The sequence below is a fragment of the Lissotriton helveticus genome, chromosome 1_2 (assembly GCF_964261635.1).
Source record: "Lissotriton helveticus chromosome 1_2, aLisHel1.1, whole genome shotgun sequence".
In the NCBI taxonomy this organism is placed as follows: Eukaryota; Metazoa; Chordata; class Amphibia; order Caudata; family Salamandridae; genus Lissotriton; species Lissotriton helveticus.
In genome coordinates, this window is record NC_136058.1 from 144708311 (window position 1) to 144735783 (window position 27473).

The 27473-nt window shown below is 49.6% G+C and overlaps 1 protein-coding gene across 4 annotated transcripts in view; it reads left to right on the forward strand.

Moving 5' to 3' along the window:
* USP24 (ubiquitin specific peptidase 24) overlaps positions 1–27473 on the forward strand; it is a 2099319-nt gene that overhangs the window by 1754032 nt on the left and 317814 nt on the right. For all 4 annotated transcript variants that reach the window (XM_078670143.1, XM_078670156.1, XM_078670149.1 and 1 more), the window contains exon 60: positions 657–770. In XM_078670143.1, coding sequence (XP_078526269.1) covers positions 657–770 — 114 coding nt within the window. The remainder of the gene's footprint in view (positions 1–656; positions 771–27473) is intronic.

Genomic DNA, 27473 nt, shown 5'->3' on the forward strand with positions numbered 1-27473 from the left:
ACGAGTAGGTTTTTATTAAAGAAGTTGGAACAATGTTCCTGGATGTGATAGACCACATCAGATTCAGGGATTGGAGTACACTGTCCCTGTGTTTCTCTCATTTTTCTGTGTGATAGTTTTTCTGTCATTTTTTTAAACTAGTGACAACATAGTAATAGAACTAGCTTTTTTTTAAAAGGGAAAACAATACAATGACAGGAATCCACAGAATGTGCCGTTTTCAGATTGTGGGTGGATTTGAGAGGATAATGATTCCTGGTAACTTTGGAAATAATTGCAACTGGCTTATATATCTAATCGCAGAAATGGGGTTAATTTCCCCAAACCTGCCCGCCTCCCACCTAGATTTACTGCCTTTAAAAAATTAGCAACTTCCATATCAAAAAATCCACGATAAACACATTTTCAAAGATAAGTATCTCCTTGGAATGTGATCAGTGGGGCTATTTCTCCAAATATAATTTGAGGCTGTTAGTCACCATTACAGTACTTTAAAAGACAGGGCATCGAGCATGTGCCCATTTTTCTCTATCCTAAAATTACATTGGAAATATTTGCATTCACAGTTGGTTCACTGTTTAGGGCCCAATATTTATTTTACAAGGCTTTCCAAAAAATGAAATTGGTTACTTTTCGGTTATGTTTTTTTCCTTTAGGTGATGTTTGCATTGCGAGAACTTCCTGGGTCCCTGTCTGTTCTCATGGAAATGGTAGTGTACTGCTGTTTTTGTAATGAGCGATTCTCCATCACTGTACTTCATTTCATCAAGGTAAGCTTGAGCAGTTAATAAAGCATCATAGTCTGATGCAGGCTTTTCTGAACAGGTCCACAGTTGTAGTTCCCGAAATGGGGGGTCCCTATTTCCGCACTGGTGTATCTCGTGTTTAAAACATTAACATTTTCAGTGTAAATCGATTTTGTTTTTGCATAGGAACATGCATTGGACCTTACTCCTTTTGTCGTGATCAAACAATGTGTTCTTAAATGGAATTTGAAAGAGGCCTCACTGTGCCAAAGGAAATGCTTCCTTTGTTGGCTATTGGTTTTCTTTGCAGACTTTTTACGGCTATCCCAGCAACTATTTTAACTACGAAAACGTGTTCCACATGATGGCGGTGCCAGGAAAAACCTACATGGAATCCTTGCGCCACTGACCAGAAATGACAACTCCCTAGACTGTTTGTGCTAATATTTAATAGCCGTCCTAAGGAACAAGTAAAGTAGTGTGTTGTTCAAAGGGTCCTCAAAGTGAGCAGGGGAACTTCAGGGTTTAAGCATTGCAGCTACTGGTAATGGGTTGTGTCTAAGATGGAAGCCCGTTATCGGGCTGGATTGTCTTTGAAGGCTCATCATGATGTTTGTAAAGCTTTCTACAACATCTTCTCGAAAGCTTTGTGAAGAGAAAGGTTCCTCACACGTTGTCACGGATATGGAGCTCTTCTACTGATTTCAGTTGTCAACAATGCCGCCTTGTAGCATACCAAAACGAGTTATACCATGTAGAATGTCCAGCTGACCCTATTGTTTCACAGGACTTAAATTAATAATCCCAAATGCTCTCTTTTGTTTGTAGTGTGGACGAGCAGTTTAGGCTTAACAGTGGGTAGTGTTAATGCATTTGTTGAAAACACACACAGTGTCAATAATAGAGGCACATACTCACGAAGAAACTTGAGATCAATTTAGAAAATTAACTAGTATTTTTATATTTTAACTGCAAGAACTCACTTATCTGAAAGAAACAGGTTAGTGTTAGATTCCTTACCTTACAATATCCTCAGGGGTCAGGCTGGATCCGGAAAGTTTTTGTCAGCAGTACCCTTGCGTGTCGGTAGGCGTCGTCTGCGGCTCCGCGTCTGTCGTTGGCGTCGTGATCGCCGGAATGACGTCGTCGGAGTACTTAGACGCCGCCCTCGCGCACTGACGTCAGTTCTACTTTTTTCTGCGCCAGCTAGCGCAGATCCGGGAAGAGCAGTACTCGTAGTCATTTTTTGACTAACTTTTTGATCTGTTTAGGATCTCTTTTTCGAGTCGACTTAGACCTCTGGTGCCGTAGGGATGCCTGACTTCAAGCCGTGCGACGCCTGTCACCGCCTGATGTTGGTGACCGACCCCCATCATCAGTGTCTCTACTGCCTCGGGGCCAACCACGACGGCAAGTCGTGCTCAGACTGCCGAACCTGGACTTCAAAACCTAGCCGGGATCGGTCCCGCAAGCTTCTCGAAATCCGGCGGGTCGAGGAGGAAGTTGAGGGACCAGTCCCGAAGCCGCAGTCGTTGCTCAATGAGTCATCGTCATCACTTGTCGAGCTCCAAGTCCTCCGGTAAGTCGAGGCACTCAAAGAAGAAGTCGAAGAGGCGACATCGCTCTTCAGACTCCCCTCGCTGCTCGCACGACGCGGCCGAGGGTTCGGGTGACACCGCCCACGCGGCAACGTCGGAGCCGCCAGCGCCGACTCCAGGCCCATACCCTGCGGTCCCTGGCCTGCGAGCGATGCCAGAGGAGATTAGTGACTTCCTTATTGCCATGAGGACTCACTTCCCTCCGTTGGGCCCCGCAGACCCGACTGGGGGCTTTGGTGGGCCGGTGGCTCTGGCCCCGGCGCTGTCGGGTGCTTTGGCCCTGGCGCCGTCGCCGACTTTGGTCCCGACGCTGCCGGCCCCCATGGGATCCGTGCCCGGATCCTGGTCGACGCCAGTTGACCTTGAGACTCCTCCGCTGGTGCCGACCCGCCCTCGGATGACGTCGGCCCCAGTTTAAGTCCGGTTCTGGCATCGGACCGGCGCCGCTCACAGTGCCTGGAGGTCCGGGCCCGGCTCGCCCAAGCCCTTGCGGAGGGGCGGGATGTGGCACGTTACTCTATCTGGTGTGGACTGGATACCACGGACTCGCTAGTGATTTCCACGACTGTGGGGGGTCGCCGCCAATTTCTCGGGCGATGTCCACGCCACGCTCATGGACATGCCTTTCGATGGCCGTCGCCTCTTTGGGGACAAGGCGGACAGTGCGCTTGAGCATTTCAAGGGCTTCAGGGCTACGGCCAAGTCCTTGGGCTCGTCGGGCCAGCGCCAGCAAACTTCTGCCTTTCGCCCCTTTCGTGGCCAAGGAAGGGGTGCCCCTTCACGTCCTGCCAGCCACATGCCGCAGAACCAGCCTCAACGCGGACGTGGTAACCGCCGTGGCGGTGCCGGGGGACAACGGCAAGGACAGTCCACATCCTGCAGCATCTGCCTCAAAACCTTCCTAGTCCGAGCTTTCAGGCCCATTTGACGCCAGTGGGGGTCAGGGTTCGCCATCACCTCCTCCACTGGCGCTCCATCACGTCAGACAGGTGGGTGCTGCAAATCGTCCGAAGGGGCTACTCCCTCCCCTTCGAGGCGACCCCTCCAGCCATGCCACCGCAGGACCACCGCATGTCGGGGGAGCACTTGCATCTTCTGCGGAAGTAAGTTATGGCCCTCTTGGCCAAGGGGGCCATTGAGCACGTTCCTGGGCCAGAAGTAGGTTGTGGTTGCTACTCCCACTACTTTCTGGTACCCAAGAAGGGCAAAGGAGGCCCTAGCTTGGACCTCCGGAGCGTCAACGGCTTCCTCCAGAAGGAGAAGTTCAAGATGCTGACTTTAGCTCAGGTCCTAGCTGCCCTAGGCCCTGGAGACTGGATGGTAGCGTTGGACTTGCAGGACGCATATTTCCATATCCCTGTCCTGCCGGCCCACCGACGCTACGGTTCACGGTAGGCCACGAGCACTTTCAGTTTATCCTGCTCCCCTTCGGCCTTACCAGCGCCCCTCGGGTGTTCACGGAAGTGATGGCGGTGGTCGCAGCGCATTCGGGCAAATATGGGGTCCCAGTCTTCCCCTATCTCAAGGACTGGTTGTTGGAGGCGGGCTCGCCCCAGACCACCTCCAGACTACGACCGACCTTCTGCATTTGCTGGGGTTCTCCATCAACGTGCCGAAGTCGCACCTGATTCCCTTTCAGAAGCTCCTCTTCATCGGAGCGGTTCTGGACTCGGCGCAGTTTCGGGTTTATCCTCCCGAGTAGCGGGTTCGGGATATTCAGGCTCTGATTCAGATCTTTCGGCCTTTATCCTGAGTTTCGGTCAGGTTGACGCTGCGGCTCCTGGGGCTGATGGCCTCCTGCATCCTACTGGTGCAACACGCCAGGTGGCGGATGCGGGCTCTACAGTGGGACCTGAAGTTCCAGTGGGCACAGCATCAGGGCAACCTGTCCGACCACGTCCTGATCTCAGAGGGCACTGCAAGACAGGTGCAGTGGTGGCTCACGGACCGGGATTGGGTCAGCGGCAGATTCCTCTCCCTTCCCCAACCGGAGCACGTAGTGGTGACGGATGCGTCCCTCCTGGGATGGGGGCCACATGGGTTAGGCGGAGATCAGAGGCCTATGGTCTACGGCGGAGTCCCGGCTCCATATCAACCTTTTGGAGCTGTGGGCGATCTGGCTTGCACTAAAGGCATTCCTTCCCTCTGTCCGGGGAAGTATAGTGCAGGTGTTCACGGACAACACCATTGCCATGTCTTACTGCAACAAACAGGGCGGGGTGGGGTCGTGGACCCTTTGTGAGGAGGCTCTGCGCCTCTGGACATGGCTGGAACACCAGGATGTCACCCTGGTGGTTCAACACGTGGCAGGTTCTCTGAACGCCAGGGCGGGCGAACTCAGCTGCCAGTGCATGATGTATCACAAATGGCGTCTGAACTCGGACGTGGCGCAAGGTCTCTTTCTGCAGTTGAGAGAACCTTGGTTAGATCTATTCGCCACAGAAGAGAACGCGCAATGTCATCAGTTCTGCGCGTTGGAATTTCCAAGGCGGCACTCGCTTGCAGACGCTTTTCGTCGCGAGTGGAGCTGCGGTCTATTGTACGCCTTTCCACCTATACCACTTCTGCCCAGAGTGCTGAAGAGGTTGAGGCGCAACCGGGTCCAAGTAATCCTTGTGGCTCCGTACTGGGCACGAAGATACTGGTATCCCAAGCTACTCAGCATGTCAGTCGATCCCCCGATTCGTCTGCCTCTTCAGGAGGACCTTCTGTTGCAGCAGCAGGGGACGGTCCTCCACCCGAACCTGTCCAGTCTCCACCTACATGCGTGGAGATTGAGCGGCGACAGTCGAGGCCATTTGACTTGCGTCCTGAAGTCTGTGATGTGATTCTGGCAGCCAGGCGCCCCTCCACAAAATCGGTATACGCCTGCAGGTGGAACAAATTTGTGGCATGGTGCACAGCAAAGGCTGTGGATCCACAATCTGCCCCCCTTTCAGAGGTTCTCCTCTTCCTTCTTTCTCTTGCCCAACAGGGCTCTGCTCTGGGCACTATCAAGGGTTATCTCTCCACCATTTCAGCCATTTCAGCCTTCTTAAGGCTTCCTGATCAGTGTTCTCTTTTCAAGTCCCCTGTTGTAAATAGATTCTTGAAAGGCATCACACACATGTTCCCTCCTGTTCCCTTCGTGATGCCTCAGTGGGACTTGAACCTTGTACTGACTTATCTGATGTGCGCTCCCTTTGAGCCACTTCATAACTGTCCTCTTCATCTTCTGACTCTTACAACTGCATTCCTGGTTGCCATCACCTCTGCCAGGAGAGTGAGTGCGCTCCAGGCTCTGTCTTCTAAGCCTCCTTTCCTCTCTGTCCATCCCAACAAGATTGTTCTGAGGACTCGTCCTTCTTTCCTGCCCAAGGTGGTTACACCTTTCATATCGGACAGTCCTTCACCTTGCCCACCTTCTTTCCGCCGCCGCATCCCTCGAAAGAGGAAGAGAGGCTCCACCGTCTGGACCCAAATGTGCGCTCTCCTTCTTTCTGGATCGCACACACCAGTTCCGGGTGGACGACCAGCTCTTTGTTGGTTACGTGGGCGCTAAGAAGGGACGGGCGGTGCACAAGAGGACCTTCTCTCGGTGGGTCGTTTTGTGCATCAAGGTTTGCTACTCTTCGGCGAAGAAGGAACCCCCTGTGCGGCTACGCGCCCTGTCCACTCGGGCAAAGGCGGCTATTACTGCCCTGGGTCTGGGAGTCCCCTTGCAGGACATCGGTCAGGCAGCTACGTGGGCCTCGCTGCACACGTTTGCTAAACATTACTGCCTGGACAGTCAAGTCCAGAGAGATGGCTTTTTCGTCAGTTTCATTTTTCCAGGACTTTCTGGTGTGATCTTGGTTCGCAGACCCACCACCGGGGTTGGTATTTATGGGGTATCTATTCTAAGGTAAGGAATCAAACACTAACCTGTTTCTTTCAGATGCACAAGTTATTTACCTTCAGGAACGATATATCTGTAAGAAACAGTAGTTAGTGTTAAATTCCTTACCGCCCCACCCATCCTCCCCGTTCTGCGAACCGATATCTAGGGTTTAGGTTATCCCTTTCAGGGCCCTAGTTTTATGGCACCAGTGTCGGTTTCTATCATGGCTCTGCGTTCCTAGCGCGGAAAGCTATGTACAGAACTGACATCAGCGCGTGAGGGCGGTGTCTAAGTACTCCGACGTCATTCCGGCAATCACAACGCCGGACCGGGAGCCGCAGATGACGCCTACCGACGCGCAAGGGTACTGCTGACGAAAACTTTCCGGATCCAGCCTGATGCCTGGGGATATTCTACGGTAAGGAATCTAACACTAATTACTGTTTCTTACAGATATATCGTTATTGAAGGGAAGTAACTTTGGTAAGTACTTTTCGGGTTAACAATTTTAGCAGGTTAGTAATTTTTTCACTCAAATGCGTTTTTTTAATGTGCCAGTGCTTTCCTATGGAAAAAAGACATTAACTGCATACGGTTCTTTGCAAATAGTTCTCAGGCATCCTCTTTAGGACTTAAAGTGCATCGGGCCAAGGTCCATAGTACCACCCGCAGTTCAGATTTATCTGCACTGGTGTGTCTGGGTTTTGGATGGGTTGGCAGCCTTGCACGCTATGTGGGTACCTAGAAACAGGCTGCAGAGGTGGCGTTTTGCACAAGTCCGGGAGTTCACAATGGTTGGTTTGGTTCCTTGGGGTCCTGGAAGCAGGGGAGCACTGTCAGTTGTTGTGGACCCGGGCCAGGGAGCTCGGATGCAAAGGATTTTGGTTGACTGATGCCCATGTATCAAAGGTATACACAGATCTCAGCTAGACCTGTAAAGGGTGGGGGCAAACCAGAACAGCTAGCCCACTCTTAGTGCTGACCTCTGTGATGCCAGCGTCCCTCGTCAGCTACTCTGTATCTGTTGCATTGGAGTCCAGATTGGTGCACAGCTGCAGGACAAGTCCGGGTGCCACAATTGTCAGGACTGGAGCAGGTAGACAGGCAGGGTTTGATGCCAAAGTCCACCAGCAGTCTGCAGTCCTTGCTTCTTAGGCTCTTCTTTCTTCAGTCAGTCTAATCTTCGTTCCTGGTGTCAGGAGGCCACCTAAATACTCAATTTAGCGACATTAAGGGAAGTAAAGAGTAGTAGCCAATCTGCAACACACCCTTGGTTTAACTACACCACTTATATGACCACTCCAGGGGGGGGGGGGGATGGGGACATACCCCCGTGTCCCAGAATGGTGGAACACTACTTTCGTGGGGCACATCAAACAGCCCACATTAGTGGTGGGACTGGCCTAGTAGTGCAAAACGCCTCCTAGCATGGCTAATTTACCGCCTGTCCTGGTACCAAATGGGCCTCAGGGCAGGGGACAGAATCTCCCAGGTCCGGGGGAACCCGTAATCGCATATCAAAGGCGGCAGAGTAGTCCTGGCCACTTTATATAGCTCTTTAAAAAAAATTGTTGTCCAGAGATTTTCACTTTTGATTTGTGTTTCTGAATCATTAGAGAATTAACTTAGCTTGGGTAAACACTGCTAATCCGGCCCAAATTTTTCTGGACGACATTTTTAAAAATAGTGGATGTGTTGCAGTGATCATGTAATATTTCAGGAACCATAAGACCTATATACTCAATTCAATTAGTCTTTATTCGATCATTTTCAATCCTAAAAGACACATATAAAATACATACAATGTGATAAAATGACATAAAATGTTTTAAAAGAACAATGTTATAGAGATTTGAATTAAAAAAAATCCAATAAAAGGTTCCACACCGTAACAATACTTAGTAATAAAATTGATCATATTACGGAAAAGGGATCTTAATGAAAATGTAAATCCATAACTGAGCAAGGTTAGGTTAATTTATTTTTTTAAATACGATTTACCTTGGATGGCAACGAAAAAAGGGACATCCCACAGTATAGACAGGTTACTTAATGCAGTGCAGAGCCTACATTTACATGCAAACTATTCCTTCTGAGGGCCCATGTCCAGCTCAAGAATTTAGCCATAGCTATAACTACGACTTCCCTAGTATCTGTCTTTCGAATGCACAATGCCGATTGGCATGATCTTGTACCACTTTTAAGACTGATCGGCTTGAGCCATTTATAACGTGGGCTCTTGTATGCGGGGCACACAAACAAAACATGTGTTAAAGACTCTTCCTGGGATAGGCACATATGGCATTTTGTGTCTTGGTCATCATCCCACTTTGCCGTGAAAGATTTTAAGGGGAGGGTACCCACTCTAAATTGGTGATAGAATTTCCTGTCACCAGGCCTCGTAATAAAGTCCCAGTAGGCCTCCAGCCTATGTTCGTACTTATGTTCTAAAAAGAGGCCTGTTAGGGAGGCACTATTCACCAATGACAAGGACTTTTGGCAGACCATGTTCCTATATAGAGCTTTAAAATCATTTTTGGTTGGGAACAGGTTCCCTTCTGGGTCCTCCCACAAACGGCTAAGCCCCATATCAAATAGTGTGCCCTTAATCTTTTGTAACCATGTGATTTTTGAAGACTTATCGGCTTCTCTAATATGCTTAACTGCTTTAGCATAACGTGCTAACCCCGGTGTTGTCCATACCCGTCACCAATACGCAAGGGGTCTGAAACCCGCAGCCTCCTCAAAAGAAATGCATCCCAGATCTAAAACTAGGGGCTCCATTTTGGTATTAAAACATCCTCCGAGCTTACCTTTTCCAAAATGGCAGCTCTATAATGATGTGTTTTAGCCATCATATAGGTAATTTATTTTAATATTGTTTATGTTTCAGGTTTTCCGCTGATTCAAATTCGTAAACATGAGCGGATCTTTACCTCCTGAAAGTGTTGATTACTACAAAATCTGAGGACTCAGATTCCTTCAACAAAGAAAAATGTCATATGCCAAACTATCCAAAAGAAAAGCTAACATCAACTACAGATGGACAGTAAAGAGTTTGAGATGCTGCTGAAATACTCAAGACGAAGTTCACAAAAGATTGAAACTGATCACATATTTTGTCATTGTAACAATTTGTCATTGTAAAAATTTCAAACTACAAATCGTATACAATAGGGAAAAAAGCCTGGAAACAAATTTGTCAAAAAATAGCAGAAACCAGTGAATCACAACAAGAATCCGAGTCTTCTGAGAAAGCAATGACAACCAAACCCAATGCTCATCCACCAAGAAGATCGATGGCTACCCCTTGTCCACCTCCAACAACTGATCAGAAAGCAGAGGATCTTCAATGTGTTGTCTGTGGTTTAGTCAGAGGAAGGGCCAACGGGATTGATGAAAGAACAAAGTAAAGTGTATGTGAGTCTCAAAGGGCAAACCTGTTTTTTTCTGCAGCTAGTTTCTTCCAAGATAGTTTTCAGCCAAGTGGCTGATCTAAACAGCAAGGTTAATGTACTTGCAATAGATTTGTATGCCCACCTGAACTGCATGTGTTCATACAATCAAAAATATGAATGTACATGAGCTTCCAGTAGCAACGTAACCGCCACCCTTCAGTTAAGTTTGCTCTCTTTGAGAAAGCAAATTATGTTTTGAAGCCACTCTTGAGTGCTGGCTATGGGTTCACACTCAGTGAGATCAGATACATAGTGGTCAATATTGATGAAACTGTATTGATCTATAATAATGAAATTCACATTTTCTGGTGAGAATTTATAATAGAATTAGTTTTTGTCAGTCTAACAAAAAGAATGAGCCACTTATGGTGTTCTCAGCTGAATTGACTACTGAAGCTCATGCTGCTAAAATAAGATCACAGGATGTAGTAAAATCAGCAGGAACCACTTTTAAGAAACATTCTGAAAGATGTCGATTTTGAACCTAATGACAAATTTTGTGCTGCCCCAGAGCACCGCAACTCATGGAATCAACAAGAATGCCAGATGTTGTCTTAACATTTATTACATCATTGTTTAATATCAGCAAAGCAGAACTGTTACAAACTAAAGTTCTTGAGTTCGGAACTGAAGCCAATGTTTTTGATAGCTTTGAAGATATAAGCGAAGAAGTGGAAGACAAGCCCAAGGACCGACAGGCTGATGCTGTGCAAATGTACTGTCTTTTCCAAATCTTGTTTTATGAATTACATCACAGTAAAAAGAAAACTCTGCTACACATGATGACTGCCTACGCAATCTTTGATAATTGCAAAAGTAGAGAGCTAATCATTTCAATGAATGGGATTGGGGTATCAACAAGTTATATTGAGGTAGTACAGAGCAGGAACTTGTTAGCAGTAGCACTGGACGTGAAACTCCGCTCCAACGGCTGAGTTTTCGGAGTTTTGCAACTCTGTGGCTCTTCTCAGAGTTCAGCAAAACTCTACTGTCTGCCATGGAGTGGAGTTTACTAGCGTGTCGCCTTCTAGTTCTAGGCTAGCTTTTTTATTATACATAGCAGTCTCCGTGCAGCCACCCAGTCATTGCTCCAATACTTCCACTTCCAGAGGTCGGTAATCCTAGCAGAGGGTGCTGCTCCTGACAGACTCCTCGTTTGTGACCTATTCTTGTCTCAAACAGTTTCCTTTCCTGTTGTTGTGTACACTGAACCCAGAGGCAATCGGCAGAGCTCCTAGATGCCACTGTAAACGGGGGCACAGAGGGAAGGAAAAGACTGCAGCAGGGCTGCGCAGAATACTCTGCAGGCGTCCTCCCGCAGCAGCCAGTGGACGGCAGAGCCTGGGAGGAGTTGACCAGCCGCTGAGCCCCCTCCTATTCCTCCTATCGGAAGGAATTCACAGCATGCACAGACAGGGACAAACAAACTGAATATGAGAAGTCGGTAAAGCAGCTTAGCACTGCAGTCAGCAAGCATTTCATCAGCAAAGCTGCCCCCTAGATACGTCGATAACTCTGCCATATGATGTGCCTCCATGCCTTGCCCTCCTCATGAGCTGCCAGTTTTCCCTGCCTCCCTGTAACCTTTGCTGACTTTTCCAAAGTGCCCTCGTGCCATGCAGTTTCTTTACTCCATCACCCAGTGCTCCCCACCTCGATGATTAACACCCTGCAATAAATAGGGCGGAGCGAAATACCACAGAGTTTTTAGGCAACTCCGCGGAGTTCCACGTAGTGCCACTCTGCCAACTTCGCCCACCCTTAGTTAGCAGCTCACGCTGTAAAATCTTGTGAATCTGCACACCACTTCCAAGTCACTTTATCAAGAAAGGATTTACAATTGCTGCTCTTGATAATTTCTGTTTTGAAGACCGCTCTTCTTTGGAACATCCAGCACACATGATGCTCCCATGAGGCTTTTTCAAGACAATACCAATGAAGTAGCTGCTGGAAAACAAGCTAGTTCAGCTGTAGGTATAAAAAGACGAAGCTGCAAACTCATAACCCAATTGCCTGCCAACATGTTCAAAATCACTACAAGCCATCAACACATTCCTGTCTACCACAAAGTTTCAAAGTGACTGAAGACATCGATTTTTTTTCACCTGATGCTGCTGTCCGCAAAGCTGATGTAACTGAATTTATCATATCGCCTATTTGGTGCAGACTGAACGATGAAAAAAAGCAAGTTTCTCAGTGGGCTGCTATCCATGCTCTGATCTTCCAGAATACCATCCCACTAAATAAGGTTGGGTTTTTACCAGTAATACCATCTCCAGTCTCAAACTACGCAACAGTATATACAGCTCAAAAAATGTCAAACTGTGCATGCTCAGCCTGCAGACAGGCTTATCCTGCCAATTTTCTGCGATGAAGGGGTTTGCCGCTTTGTAGCCGACATTTGGGCAAACGTCGGCACTGATACTTTTGGATCTCAGTGCCGCCTTTGACACAGTGTCTCACGCCATTCTGTTACGTCTGGAGGAGGCGGGAATTGCCGGTTCGACCTTGGCGTGGCTTACCTCGTTCCTCAGTGAGAGGTCGTTTGTGGTTACTGTCCCACCTTTTGCCTCAGGCATACACCCCATCAAACAAGGGGTCCCACAGGGTTCCTCCCTCAGCCCCCTGTTATTTAATCTCTATGTCCAAACTTTGGCTGCGGTGGCCAGGAACAGGGGACTGACAATGGTCTCCTACGCCGATGATACTCAGCTGGTGGTGGCACTCTCTATCGACAGAGAGGGCTGCCCTGAAATTTTGGGGGACCTGGCGGCAGTCGCCGAATGGATGACCGCCAGCTGCCTCCAGCTGAATGCCAACAAGTCAGAGGTATTGCTGGTAGGGAAGGACCACGGTCTGTGATGTGAACTTTGGTGGCCAGAAAGCCTTGGTAGTGCCCCCCCCCTCCGCCTCCCAAGCAGGCCGTAAAAAATATGGGAGTGTGGCTGGACTCATCCCTTAGCTACCAAGTACAAACCAAAAAGGTGGCAGGGACCTTCTTCGGGCTTTTGCGGGGGCTCAGATCCCTATTGGGCTTCTTTGACCCACCCACACGTCAGATCATCATTCAGGCATCAATAATGTTCAGAGTGGACTATGCCTGCTCTTTGTACCTAGGTTCAAATTAGGCTAAAATTGTGAGGCTGCAAAGGGCCCAGAACGCAGCAGCAAGAACCCTGCTTGGTCTGCGCAGGTCCTGTCCGGTGTCAGACACCATTTGCTGGCTGCATTGGCTGCCGGTGGCCGGGAGAATTGAATTCAAAGCACTTTGCATCACTTTCACAGCCCTGAAATTTACCACCCCTAGCATCCTGGCTAACCTAGTGCCTCCCTATGTCCCCGCACGGTACCTCCGCTCACTAGGTCAACACCTAGCGAGGGTCCCTAGGTCTCGGAGAATACGGGCCGGAGGCCGCCCCTTCCGCAGCAGGGCGGCTTACCTCTGGAACTCGCTGCCTACACGCATCCGGAGCCTCAACAACTACCTAGAATTCAGGAAGGCCATTAAAACACACCTGTTTCCCGTCGTGTAACCTGTGCCCCTACTCGACCTAATTGTGTTAGTTACTCTGCTGTCAGCGCCGGCACGCCCCTTTGCTGGGCAGCTGTTGCGCTATACAAATTGTGGTAACATAACATTGTGGTGACATAACATTTTTATGAGCAATCCAGTAGAATGTAGTGATCTTTATCCAATGGTGGGTGTTTTCCACATGGCAAAAGTTGAGTTGCTGGGTGAAGGAAGTTATCTCTGTGGATGTGACATAGACAATGCACTTATTGAGGATGAAATCTTTTGGAACCAAACTGTCCAGTCAGTATTGAGCGTAACTCATTATGTTTGTTTGTTACAAGGTATGCTCATCATATCGGAGGCTATAGAAAAATTGTGTTGGAATGCTTTCTGGAACAAGAATGACAACTTAGGTTTTGCATATCTTTTCGCAGAAGTAAAGAAGGCACAGTGTGCACTTCATTCAAAAGACATAATGCAGAGCCAGGCAATGTTCAAGACACTCGATTCAAAATCGGAAAAACAAGTTCGTAGTGTTTGTCAAAGATGAACCCCTTCCATGCTGATGATGGCCCCCGTCCGTTATGCATCACGGTGGGCGTGTGCTGATGACGGCTGGGGGCCGCATGATCCCGCCCACTCTTTAAAACGGCCGCACAGCGCGAACATTCATGCGCATGCAAGGGGCTAAGAAAAATCAGAACTTTGGCAGTACTGGATAAATGTTTTACACATGACTAGTGAACAACTTGGTACTTGCTGATCGGGAAGGTGATTGGGAGATGCACATGAAGACGGTGGTGTCACACATTACATGTGTTTTTCAAATTCAATTGCATAAACTACCGGAGTTATGGGTCCTGGTATTTGAAAAGAGTGAAGTAGCTAGAGGTGGGAAAAAATACCTCTGCAGAAAATTCATCCAAAGACATTTTATGGTGAAAGACAGAGAGGGAAGGTTCAATGCTGTGGCTCCAGATAAGAAACTGGAAGGCAATCCAGAGATCACAGAAAAGCTCCAAGGGAATTGTTGGTGAAACACATAAGTGAATATGCTACTCACCGGCTGCTACTTTACCATGAAGTCCTTTCTATTTGCAATGTTTTCAGAGAGGTAACCAATTACAAATTAATGAACCATCGTGAAAGTGTTCCTCTCCATGAACTTGTGGGGAAAAGAGGGAAATGTTTTAATAAAGATATTGACAGCCTTCTTCATTTCATGCAGCAGTAAGTTAAATCCCTTTGAAATGACTGAGCCTGTGTGACTACATAACTTTGTGACCAAACAGTATGTTGTAGGAAGGTAGATCCCTGACTATGGTTGCCCCCAACTTTTTGCCTGGTGTTTTGCTGGTTTTCTGACTTAGTTGACCTGGGGCCCTGCTATTCAGGACCCCAGGCCTACTGCTCTCTCTGTAAAATGGATTCCATGTACCTTAGGTACATATCTAATTGGATACTGAGTCACCTTATCAGTCCCTGTACAGTGTACCTTAGGTACCCAGGGCATAGGTGTACCCAGGGCCTGCCAGGGGCTGCAGCATGTATTATGCCACCCCTGGCTGGCCATCCAAATCTGACACAACTGGCTGCTTGACAGCTGGGGCAAGGTGGTGTAATCACCCTTTGCTTTAGATATAGTATACCTATATCTAACCCTAAAAATGGACACACAGATCTCCTATCAGTCACTCCTATGGCAGGCCTTGACAATCCTGAAGGCAGAGTGCTTGGAATCGTGTGAGATAGTGCTCTGGCATGAGCTGGGCCTGTCTGCCGCTTTCGGGATCCATCCCTTAGCCGTTTCCATGATATCGCATACCATATACTCTTAAGTGCATTATAATCCTCGCGGTTATATGCCAACTCTGGTATCGCTTTATCAAAACATGTCGAGTAAGGTGTCATACGAATTGGAATACTAACCCCTCGCCAATTCTGGCGACGGGGTTAGCATTCCACCCTTCTAGAGGGACGCGACATGTATGTAACCTGTAACCCCGGTTAAAGTCAGACATAGCCTTAGCTCCACAAAATGGATGCTGCCACCGAGACACAAGTCTGCCCTCCTGCTGCTGGGAGTCCTCCCAGAGCAGGAGGCAAGGACAAAGGGTTTCCTGTCAGGGGCGGTGCCAGCACCGTCCCAGACAGGATTTTGTGTATCCTAGGTAGGCAGGGCTTTAGAGGAAGGTGACTGCAAGTGGCACCCCGGTGCTCACTGTGCATAGGCCGGCTGAAACCAGTTCCAGGGGCACTCCAGCCCCTGGCCTGGGGAAAGCCCGCCAAAGGAGAGGGGTGTAACCACCCCCCTCCTAGTCCCACCCATAGGGCAGGACTTAGTCACGTGCCAGCCCCTTTTTGCAGGATAAAGGTAGGAACTGGCCCCCTTCCAAATCAGATCATCTTTGGAATCAAGACACGACTTTCTACGAAAGGACATCAAGATTTCTTCTTCAAGATTCTCCCTTGTGACTAAGGAGTAGTCACCCTGCATCCGCAGGCACCATCTTAAGAACACTGCTGTCTGCTGCCAGTTCCTCCGGAATCTGACTGCCCAGCTCGACGAGAACCGGCTTCCCTGGCACCTCTGACCTCTACCCACCTCTACAGCTAAGCTGAGAACCGTGGGTGCGACGAGACCTCGAGGGACCGGCCATCTTCAAGACTGCACGACTTCTTTCCAGCACGACCGCCGAGGGATCCTCTGGTGAGTGCTTTGGGGTCCGAGAAGCTCCGACCCTGAGCAGCCCCAGCACCGAAGTTCAGCCTCCCAGCATCTCCACGATCTGCGTGGGGCTCTTCTGCTTTTTGCTGCTCACCGCGTTGTTTGGCTACTAGCCCGCTGGCTTGTGGCCTTCTTAACGACGCCCGACGACATCACTGTTGCTGGTCTGGTTGCTCCAGACTGGCCCTTGCTCCCTTCCAAGAGAGGAGCACCCCGGACCCTCCTGGTCCACTCCAGACGCCATTTTAGGTCCACCACGTGGGCTTGAATTTGCCAAGACTTGTTGCCCCAATCCTGGGTCCAGCGACGTCGAGAGCATCATCCATCGTGGGACAGCTCGTACCTCCATCCTGGTCGCCGACAACGCCTCCTGGTCCGTGAGACTACAGAGCCCAGCGTCGCCCACTCACCTAGTCGAGGTGACTACCATCCGGTGCCCTCCTGGTGCCACCTGACTACTGGCTAGTAGTCACGAACTTGGTCCCCTCTGCTTTCAGGTGTCATCTATCTTCGATCCAGGCTTGGATCACCCGAACAATCTTCACTGGTCGCCTGCCAGCAACTCCTTTCCTTCAGGCTCCTGGTTCGTCAACGGAGAATCCCGACGTCTTTTCAGACCTATGCAGCTGCAGCCCCTGGGCTAGGTAACTTCGGCATTTCGGTGCCTCAGCATAGCCTCACTATCCAAGGGTCCAGATCCACTTTCGTTTTTGACCTACCTAGTCGGGTTCGCCCGAGAACACTAACTTTGTGAATACTAGCTTCCATAGGCTTTTTCCCGCCTTGCGCGTGAGAGTTCCCACTCTGCACGTGGCGCCCCTAGGCCTCCTGCTCCTAACCTGAGTGTTCAGTATTGTAGGCCTAGCGTTTCTAAAGCCTCTGAGAATCGTTACTTACCTGCTAGTAATTCGCATTCCACTTTTGTAGTATATGGTTTTTCGTGCCCCTCGGGCATTTGTGTAAATTGTGCGACTTGAAGTATTTTTATAAGAGTTTTGTTGTGTGCTTAGCTCCCTGTCTCATAAAGAGCCAGGGTAGTCTTGTTATAAATAAATACACTGTTTATTTTCATAACAACTTGTGTGGTGTCCTTTCACTGGGTGTTCAAGGGGTAATGTGATGGTAAAACAGCTGGCTTAACACGCCCTCTAGAGTCTTAGCCTTAGACTGCTCGTATCCATGCTACTAGGATAGCTGGTCTATAAGGTTGACTTACAACCAATCATCAATAAGGGTTGTTTGGACTGATATATAGTGATCACTAGAATAGTGAGCACTGCACATCAGGCCAACTTCTCACATATGTGGATAACAATATAAAGGCACGTCTGCTAGATGTCCTGGAAGAAGGGATCGAAACTATACGCAGAACTGAAGCAGGAGAGATTTGTATTGAAACAGAAAAATCTGGTTGACATAATCACTAAATCTAAACGTCCATGCTTTTATTGCCATATTAAGCGTTTCGACCAACCAACCACTACAAAACAGGCTACAAAAAACAACTTTCTTAAGCACATAGAGTGATGGATGTAGCAAAATAAAGGGGTGAATTTATCAAGGACATTCTGTCCCATGATTTTCTTTCAACAAACGCATTATTTGATGGATATGATGCAACCAAACCAGTGATGCACAAAGTCGTACAAAAGCTCAAAAAACAACTTTCACCTGAAGAATTTCAATTCGAAAAGGTCTCCTCATTGAAAACTGCTGTTATTGTGGACTATGTCACAGTTGCGAATGTTCAAGATTTCATCCATGCAAAACTTCGGAGAGGTCATTCACACTGTTCTACAGATATCAAAGTCAGTGTGCACCTTGCACGAACTGCAAATTGTCTTTGACAGTAACCTTGAATTATCTGTCAAAGACTGTGAAACAATCAGACAAATGTCAACAAGTGAAACAATTGACCTTGCCTGCATTAAAAATTCCACACCTACACCTATGCAACTTGATAAATTCTGGTCATCAAGATTGAACAGGATGAACTTGGAGATGTTAACTCGCCAAAACATTGCTTATGTTTCAGTGAACACTAAATTCCCAATGATTGCAAGTGGAATGATTGTCAATGAGGAGGTGATGCCTGCAGAGAAGTGTTCATCACGTACAGGCCATATCGTTCAAGAATCTAGCAGCAAATTGGAGTAAGCTGCCCTTCGTGTTGTACCTACATGTTGAGTGGGCTGTTCTAAATGGTTCCTATTGAGTCATTGTACTGTCAAATGACACAGATGTTATTATTGTGCTACTTAGATTTGTTGCAGTGTTCATAATTCACGGATTGTCAGAGTTATGGATACGTTATGGAACAGAGGAGAAAAGACTGCTTCATATTCTGTACAAGAAACTTGTCCCGGAGATGTCCAGTGTTTTTATCAAGGCACACATTCTTACAACTGACACGATAAGCAAATTTGGAATGAAGCTTGGAGCTTTAACTGTGAACCTGTGTAGTTTTTAAAAGGATCTGCTGAGACAGAAGAAGAATGTGACTTTAAAGACATAGAAAAATACCTTGTGCATGTGTGGAAACGAGTTATGGCTGTCACATGTTTGAAAGTTTTCTGTACAGTGAGCTCAAGGGATCAGTCCCACTAAATAATCTTCCACAAATGTCATATTCTGGGCGTGGGCACATTAAAAGAGCGTTCTACTTGACCAGAAGATGTGGAAATGTTTTGGATGATGCATATATAGAGAAAAAGCTGTGTGAATTTGATTCGGAAGATATTGATGGAGTGCTAAAGCCTACAACATTTCTAAAGCTTCTACCTACAGAATTTAGACATACATATACTTGAAAAACCTGTGCTACAAAGAGATGTCCCTATCAATATGCTCTTCTAAAAATGTTCAACATTTTGTAAATGTACCACAAGCTATTGCCTAAACAAATAGTGAACTATGAAAATGTTTCTAAAACAGAAATGATAAGCATTTATTTTTCATACTCAAGTCATAAACATTGATGTATACATGAAAGGATTAAAAACCTTTACTATTTGTTTTATTTCAATACATATCTCATCTGAAAGAGACAGTTATTGGATGTGGAGAATTTGTTCTTAGCAGTACCACTGCACGTCAGTAGGTGGGGTCGGTCGACTCAGAGTTTGCCGTCAGCATCATGATCGTTGGGATGACGTTGCGGTATCTACTTAGACGACTCCCCTGCGGTCTGACATCAGTTCTTTCTTTTTCTGCGGCAGACAGTGCAGATCCTGAGAGAGCGGTACCCCAAGTCATTTTTGACTAGTGATTTTTTTACTTTTGTTGACATCGTTTTTGAGTCGTTCGACTCCTGGTAGCGTGAGGTATGTCCCATCGTCGGACCAGCTTCAAGCCTTGTGACTCTTGTCAAAAGTTGATGTCAGTCACGGACGCACACCTCGTGTGCCTTTGGTGCCTGGAGTGCAACCATGACCCAAAGCTGTGCTCTGACTGTCAGGCCATGAACCCGAAGTCTTTGCGGGAACTGTCTCAAAAGCTTCTGGAGGCCCGGCAGTCAGCTCCGCACCACTGGAGGTCCTGGTCGATAGGGAGGTCAGGTCGCAGGACCGGTTGCGGAGTCACCACCATCACTCCTCATCGTCTTCTGGTAAGTCTGAGCACAAGAAGGCGGCGAAGAAGTACAGTCACTCTTCGCCTTCTCCACGTCCGTTGGCTGACAGGACGCGGAAGGTCGTCGTCCTTCAGCTCCGCCCGCTGAGCTTACCGGGACGGCTCTTAGCTTTCCTCCCTTCCCGGAAGCCGGAGCGTCCCATGCCAAGCTTTGTGCATTTTACAAAGCTCTCCATTCCATCTTTGGGCTGCCTGACACCACCAGCGTGCCTTTGGGCCGCGCGTACCCGTCTGGGGGCTCTAGTCCTTCGATGCCGGTGGCTCTGGTGCCATAGGACCCCCTGGATCCAGATCGTTGCTGGTCGACCTCACGACTCCTCTTCCTGCACCGATACCTCTGCACCTTGCGACGCCGGTTGTGTCCCCTACTATCATCGACCTCAGCCTCCCCCTCGACTTGGAGACGGAGTCGGACCGGCGTCAACCGATGCCAGTACCAGCGCCGACCATTACTTTTGTACCACTGTTCTACCCTGGCGTTCCCTATCGCCCTGAGTGGCTGCCAGATGAAGGTGAGGAGGACTGGGAGGGGTCTTTGGCAGACAAGCTTGATGTGCCGGACTGGAGAGAGGAGTTGGGTGAGCCCAGTGGTCTGGATACCTCCCCAGACCTTGGCATGCTTTCTCCCCCTACCGTGGCCTCGGAGGAGGGAGCCTCCTACGCTCTGGTGTTGCATCGGGTGGCTGAGGCCTCGGGCCTTGAGCTTCCTATGGTGGCAGTCAGGACTAATCTGACTGAGGTGCTTCAGCTGGCTGCGGCCTCTTCGGAGCCCCTGCTGCTGTTCAATGAGGCCCTCACGGATATCCTTCTGGGCACTTGGTCCAAGCTCAGCACAGGGGCTCCTGTGGATAGAATGATTGCCCGACACCACCGCCCGACTCCGGGCGACTCAATTTTCCTCTCCCAACAACCTACCCCTGAGGGCTTGGTGGTCCAAAGACACATTCCCCTCTGCTCCCCCAGATAGGGAATCCAAGAAGCTGGACCATCTTGGGAAGAAGATATTTTGTTCCGCCAGCATAGGATTGCTGCATGTATCTTGGGCCGTTACACCCACTATGTGTGGGATACGGTTGCACAAGTGCCGCCACAGTGTCTGGAGGAGGCTATCTCACGCTCCTGTGCAGTCGCATAGGGGAGAGACGCAGCAAAGTTCGCCATCCGCTGTGGGCTGGACACCGCTGGGTAGAATGATTTCTACGATTTCTACTTCAGTAGCCCTAAGGCGCGTCGGCTGGCTGAGATCCACTGGCTTTTCTGGGGATGTCCAATTGACTTTTGAACATGCCCTTTGGTGGCCGTCGCCTGTTTGGCGACAAGGTGGACAGTGCGCTTGAGCGCTTCAAGGATTCTAGAGCTACGGCCAGATCCTTGGGCCTCGCTGCCACCTCGTCCTATGTAGTCTCCCTTTCGCCCCATTTGTGGTTACGGAAAGGGGTGTTCCACCACGTTCCACCCTGGGCCACAGGCCAGCGCAAGCCATGAGCATTTTCAGTTTACCATGCTCCCTTTGGCCTTACCAGCACCCCTAGGGTGTTCACGAAAGTGATGGAGGTGGTCGCAGCTCTTCTGCGCATATCAGGGATTCCAGTCTTCCCCTATCTCTACGACTAGCTGTTAAGTGCGGGCTCGCATCAGGTTTTCGTGTCCCACCTCCAAACTACTACTGACCTCCTGCATTCGCTGGGGTTCACTATCAACGTGCCGAAGTCGCACCTGACTCCGTCTGAGACACTCCCTTTCATCGGAGCTGTTCTGAACACAGTGCAGTTTCGGGCCCATCCTCCCGAGCAGCAAGTCTGGGATATTCGGGATATGATACCGATATTTCAGCCTCCATCCCGGATTTCAGTGAGAATGACACTAAGGCTGCTGGGACTCATGGCGTCCTGCATCCTGCTGGTGGATCATGCCAGGTGGCATATGTGGGCTCTGCAGTGGGACCGGAAGTTCCAGTGACCCCAGCATCAGGGAAATCTTTCTGACTACGTCCAAATCTCAGAAGGAACTGCGCAACAACTGCAGTGGTGGCTGGCGAACCGCGCTTGGGTCAGAGGCAGATCCCTCTCCCTTCCCCAACCAGATATCACAGTGGTGATGGATGTGCCACTTCTGGGATGGCGCGGCCATCTGGTAGGCAGAGATCAGAGGAGTCTGGTCTCCGGCAGAGTCTGAGCTCCATATCAGCCTTCTGGAGCTCTGGGCGATCCGCCTGGCAGTGAAAGCATCCCTTCCCCCTCTAAAGGGGAAAGTGGTGCATGTGTTTACCGACAACACCACCGTCCTGTGGTACTGCAACAAACGGAGGAGTGGGGTCATGGACCCTATGTCAAGAGGCCCTTCATCTCTGGACATGGCTGTAACATCAGGGCATGACCGTAGTGGTTCAACACCTTGCAGGTTCTCTGAATGCCATGGTGGGCAAACTCTGCCACCGGTACCTGGTAGATCACAAAAGGTGTCTTCACTCTGAGGGGTGCAAGGTCTCTTTCAGCTGCGGAGAGAGCCTTAGTTAGATCTGTTCGCCAATGAAGAAAATGCGCAATGTCAGCAATTCTGCCCGTTGGAATTTCCAAGGCGGCACTCTCTCAGCGGCGCAAGTAGAACTGCGGCCTCCTGCATTCCTCTCCGCCTCTACCACCTCTGCCCAGAGTGCTTAAGAAGATCAAGCGTGACCTGGCCCAAGTTATTCTTGTGGCGCCAGACTGGGTACCCAGAGCTCCTAAACATGGTCCTCAATCCTCCACTCAGACTGCTTCTTCGGGAGGATCTTCAAAGGCTGTGGATCCCCTTTCTACCCCTCTTTCAGAAGTCCTTTTGTATATACATTCTTTGGCCCAGCAGGGCTCTGCCCTTGGCACTCTTAAAGGCTATGTTGTGGCCACCTCTGCTTTCCTTCAGCTATCAAATAAGCCATCTTTGTTCAAGTCCCCAATTGTAAATAGATTCTTTAAGGGCATTACTCATCCCTTTCCTCATCTGCATTTGTAACGCCCCAGTGGGAATTGAACCTAGTCCTAACTTATGTGCACTCCCTTCGACCCTCTTCACAACTGTCCTCTCAGGCTCCTCACTCTGAAGACCGCTTTCCTTGTTGCCATCACCTCTGCTCTCAGGGTGAGTTAGTTCCAAGCTCTTTCTTCTAAGTCCTCTTTCTTCGCTGTGCATCCGACAAAGTGGTGCTTAGGACGAGACCCTTGTTCCTTCCTAAAGTGGTTACACATATTCACATTGAACAAACCATTACGTTGCCCACTTTCTTCCCACCTCCACACCCTTCCAAGGAGGAGGAGAGACTCTACCTTCTGGACCCAAAACATGTGCTGTCCTTCTACCTTGACTGCAGAAAAGATTTCCGGGTGGATGATCAACTCTTCGTAGACCACGTAGGTGCCAAGAAAGGCCAGGCTGTTCAAAAGCGTATCCTCTCTAGATGGGATGTGCTTTGTATTAAATATGTTATGATTTAGCGAAAAAGGAACCTCCAGTGGGGCTCTGAGCTCATTCCACCAGAGCTACGGCTGCCACCACTGCTCTTGCACGTGGAGAACCACTTCTTGACATCGGTCAGGCATCTACGTGGGCATCCTTGCACACGTTCACCAGACATTACTGCCTGGACAGCCAAGTCCGGAGGGACGGCGATTTTGCCCATTCTGTCGTCCTGGACTTTCTGGTGTGAACTTTGTTTGCAGACCCTCCTCCGGGGTTGGTATTGCTGGGGTATCTATTCTAAGGTAAGTAATCTATAACCGTCTCTTTCAGATGAACAAGTTAGTGATGTATCTGTTAGAGACATATGTTAGTTGTAGATTCCTTACTGGCGCACCCATCCTCCCCATTTTGCAAACTGACTTCTAGGGACAGCGACTCCATTGCAGGGCCCTAGTTTAGCGCACCAGTGGTCAGTGTCTCGTATGGCTCTGTGCTGGTGGCGATGGTACTCTGTAAGTGCCCTGGAGACGAGGGCCAAGGGCTTGCTGGATCCAATACTCGTGCCCTACCGCTGGGTGGGCCCCCAGGCAATGAGGTGGTAAGCGTCGGGCCCTGACCCCGCCGCAGTGCCTGGATCAGGGCACCAAGTGGTTGATGCCAATTATGGTGCATGGCAGGGCAAGGAGAAGGAAGTGTCAGGCCCCACAATGCAATAGTTTAGGGGGTGCCGGTATCAGAGTAGTGCACAAAAGCGCAGCCCGCGCTGTAGATCTCCATGAGGCAGGATTGTGATGGGGCGATGCCATTCTGTAGCAGGACAGGAGGGCATCAATGTATGGATGGGCCTCGTGGGCCACTGTGCACCTGCGAAATACGCTATTCCAGTGACATAGTCTCAGGCCACTATAAAGCACAATGGAAGGTTTGTAAATATGGGTGGGGGGGAGCCCACAGGTTATCAGGCCCCCAAACAACGTTGCCAGTGCCCACCAGGAGGATCAAGGTATGCCCCAGGGGGCGTAGAGCACAGGCGGCCCACCTGAGATCGTGGTCGGGCCTGTCTCCGGTGTAACGGAGTAATTCTCCCACAACGTCGTTTGGTATGGAGGGCACACAAAAGGATGCATGACTCCAGTGAAGTCCCAGGCCTCTCCAATGCAGATCGGTAAGTCCGGAACTATGGCTGTGGGGAGGCATTGAGGGACACTGGGTCCCCGTCCGACGTTGCAAGGGCATATCGTGAGGTGCAATGCAGGCCCAGGGGGAATAGAGCGCGGGCGGCCTACCTGTGTCCGTGGCTGGGCCCGCCGCTAACATGCAAGACAGCCACAGTGTGCTTCGCAGCAAATCAGAGAGACTTAGTCTGATCAACGGCGGCCAGGTGCAGGATGATTGGTGGTCACGGCGGAGCGAGCAGTAACCTTGTCCACTCACGTCGCTATCTTACTTAGAGACACCCCCCCACACTTTGATGGTCTTAAGCCTTCCTAGTCCTTGAAGCAAAGGACAACACTGATTCACTATTTCATGATAGGCATTAACATTGTAGTTTACAGAATTCAGCCCGTGTCAGCAGCAATACTAAAACTGAGTAAACTTGAATTGGCTCTTGTACTTTAGTGTTGTTATGCTTCACAGTGGCTATAAATGAATCTGGATTTTGCAGTTGTGTCGAAGTAGCCTAAGTATGCACTTTGCTTTTCAACCGAGCTAAACGGGGCACTGGTAACAGTTCTTTGTTCTTCTCCACTGGCATAATGTGTTCGAGGCATGTGGGCTGCTAAATTCATATCTATTGCATAGATCGCCGCCTAGTGTTGGGTCCGGATGATTGCACATTGTTGTCCTGGAAGAGTCTTCGAAGTATCACGAGATAGGTGGCTCCTCCCCTGGACTACAGTGCGCATGGGCATCGGCTCCATCCCCAGATTGTTTTTTTCCGCCATTGGGTTCGGATGTGATTTCGACGTCTCCTTGTCGGAATCGAAAACTTACTTCCTTAAGGCCAAAAGGCCTTCTCTATTGCCGTCGGTATTGTATGCGATCGGTCCCGAGCATCGTCCGACTCTTCGTGTCGGAATTCTGCGGAGTACTTTACTCTTCGGACATCGAGGCCCTGTACTCGCAGCAAGACCCCGACGACCTGATCATGGAACGGACTCCGTTCAAGTGCTGCCCCGTCTGTGGATCCAAATATCCACACATCGACGTGCACCCAGTCTGTAATAAATGCCTCTCGCCGGACCACGACGAGGACAACTGCATGGCCTGCTCAAAATTCAGGTCCAAGAAAACACTCAAGCATTGGCGCGCGGCGCGCCTCGAGGCCCAGCGAGCGGCTCCGGCACCCGATGACGGCGTCGGCGCCTCAGTCTACCACAGGGCCGCGAACCGTAGGAGTCGAGGATTCATCGGTGGCCCCTTCAGCCACGCCGAAGTCCTCCGAAGCAGACGAGCATGAAGCATCGGCTGCCAAACCCTCGGCTTCATTCACAAAACAGGTCACCGACTCCCTCCAACGTATTCGGGAGAAATCTCTGCCGTCGGCGTCTACCGCGCCATCGGATCCGAGACCGGTGGACACACCTGCAAAGACGTCCTCCAAGCTACTCTACACTCTACCACCGAAGGTGCCGCCGAAGGCGTTTGCACCCAGACCGGTGCCGAAAAACACAGAAATGTCGGAATATTCGACGCCCAGTGGGCATTTGGCTCGACAACCAGCGTCAGAGGACCAATCGGAGCATTACATTGATGCCCACACAGGGAAATTGACACTTTACAAAAGAAAGATCACTTCCCAGCCATTGGAGTCATATGTTATTCCACTAAAGAAGAAAAAGGCACCACAGGACATACCTGCCTCTGTTGTACCTCTTCAGCCACCTCGGAGGAGGAGTCCATCACCTTCCCCTAACCAATCAGGGGGTGACGATGATGACCAAGATGACCAATACAACTTCCCTGCTGGCAATGACCCTGATGTACAACAGGACCCATATGACGACGCTGGGGACCAGGGAAGTCATCAAGTGATACAGGACCCACAGGGTTTTGGGACACGTACATCACCTACTGAGGATTCGGCAGCATTCAATGCTTTGATAGAGCGAGCAGCTGCAAATCATAATGTGGACATGCATGCTGACCCGGTGGAGGAAGATTTCCTGTTTGACACTTTATCTGTCTCCGAAAGAACAGTCAAAACACTTCCTATGTTAAAAGGGGTCCTTAAACATGCACCAGAGATCTTTAAAGAACCTACAAGGGCAAGAGTGGTGAACCCACGTATTGAGAAAAAATACAGGCCAGCACCTGGGGACCCTGCCTATATTCGGGGACAGTTGCCTCTAGACTCCTTGGTGGTCGCAAATGCCCGCAAGAGGGCCAACTCCCAAACGACGGGTGAAGCTCCTCCCCCCGACAAGGAGTCGAAAGTGCTTGAGGCATCCGGCAAGAGGGTGGCTGCGCAGGCTGCCAATGTCTGGCGTATAGCAAACACACAGGCACTATTGGCACGTTACGATAGGGCGCATTACGACACCCTAGAACAGCTCCTTCAACACCTACCTGATCAGTTTAAGGAAGGGGCCGAGATGCTCATACAAGAGGGAAAAATCATCTCAAACGCTGCAATAAAGTCTGCGCTTGATGTGGCTGATACAGCGGCTAGGGGTATTAACACCAGTGTCATGCTGAGAAGACAGGCTTGGCTTCGCATATCTGGATTTAAGCCCGATATTCAGACAACAATACTCAATCAGCCTGTCAATCCTGACAGACTGTTTGGGCCAGATGTTGACACCACCCTAGAAAAAATTAAAAAGGACAATGAGACTGCTAAATCGATGGGGGCACTTCAGTCTCAACAATTCAGGGGAAACACTTTTCGTCGCTCAGGAGCGCGTGGTGTTACCAGAGGACAATTGGGTCAACAAACACAATTCACAAAAGGTGGTGCACAATCCTCGTACCCCAAGCAAGGTAGAGGGGGTTACCGGGGTAACAGTGCCAAAGGCAGGGGCAGAGGGAACAACAACTCCCGTTCCTCTGCCGCAAACAAACAGTGACTCCCTGTCACTGCCCCCCGACCATCCAACACCTGTCGGGGGGAGACTCCAGCAGTTCCTGCCGGTCTGGACGTCCATCACCACAGACAGGTGGGTGAGAAAACTAATCCAGTACGGTTATTGTTTGGAGTTAACATCCACTCCTCCCAACATTCCCCCAAGACAACGTCCTATGTCGGCAGAGCACTTGCACTTATTGCAGCAGGAAGTGCTAGTAATGCTGCAAAAAGGAGCAATCGAACTCGTGCCAGTGGAGGAGGAAGGAACAGGGGTCTATTCTCTGTACTTCCTCATCCCAAAGAAGGACGGATCCCTCAGACCCATTCTGGATCTACGCCCTCTCAACATGTATATACTGTCAGAACACTTTCACATGCTGACACTGCAACAGATCCTTCCCCTTCTAAACCAAGGGGACTTCCTGGCAACATTAGA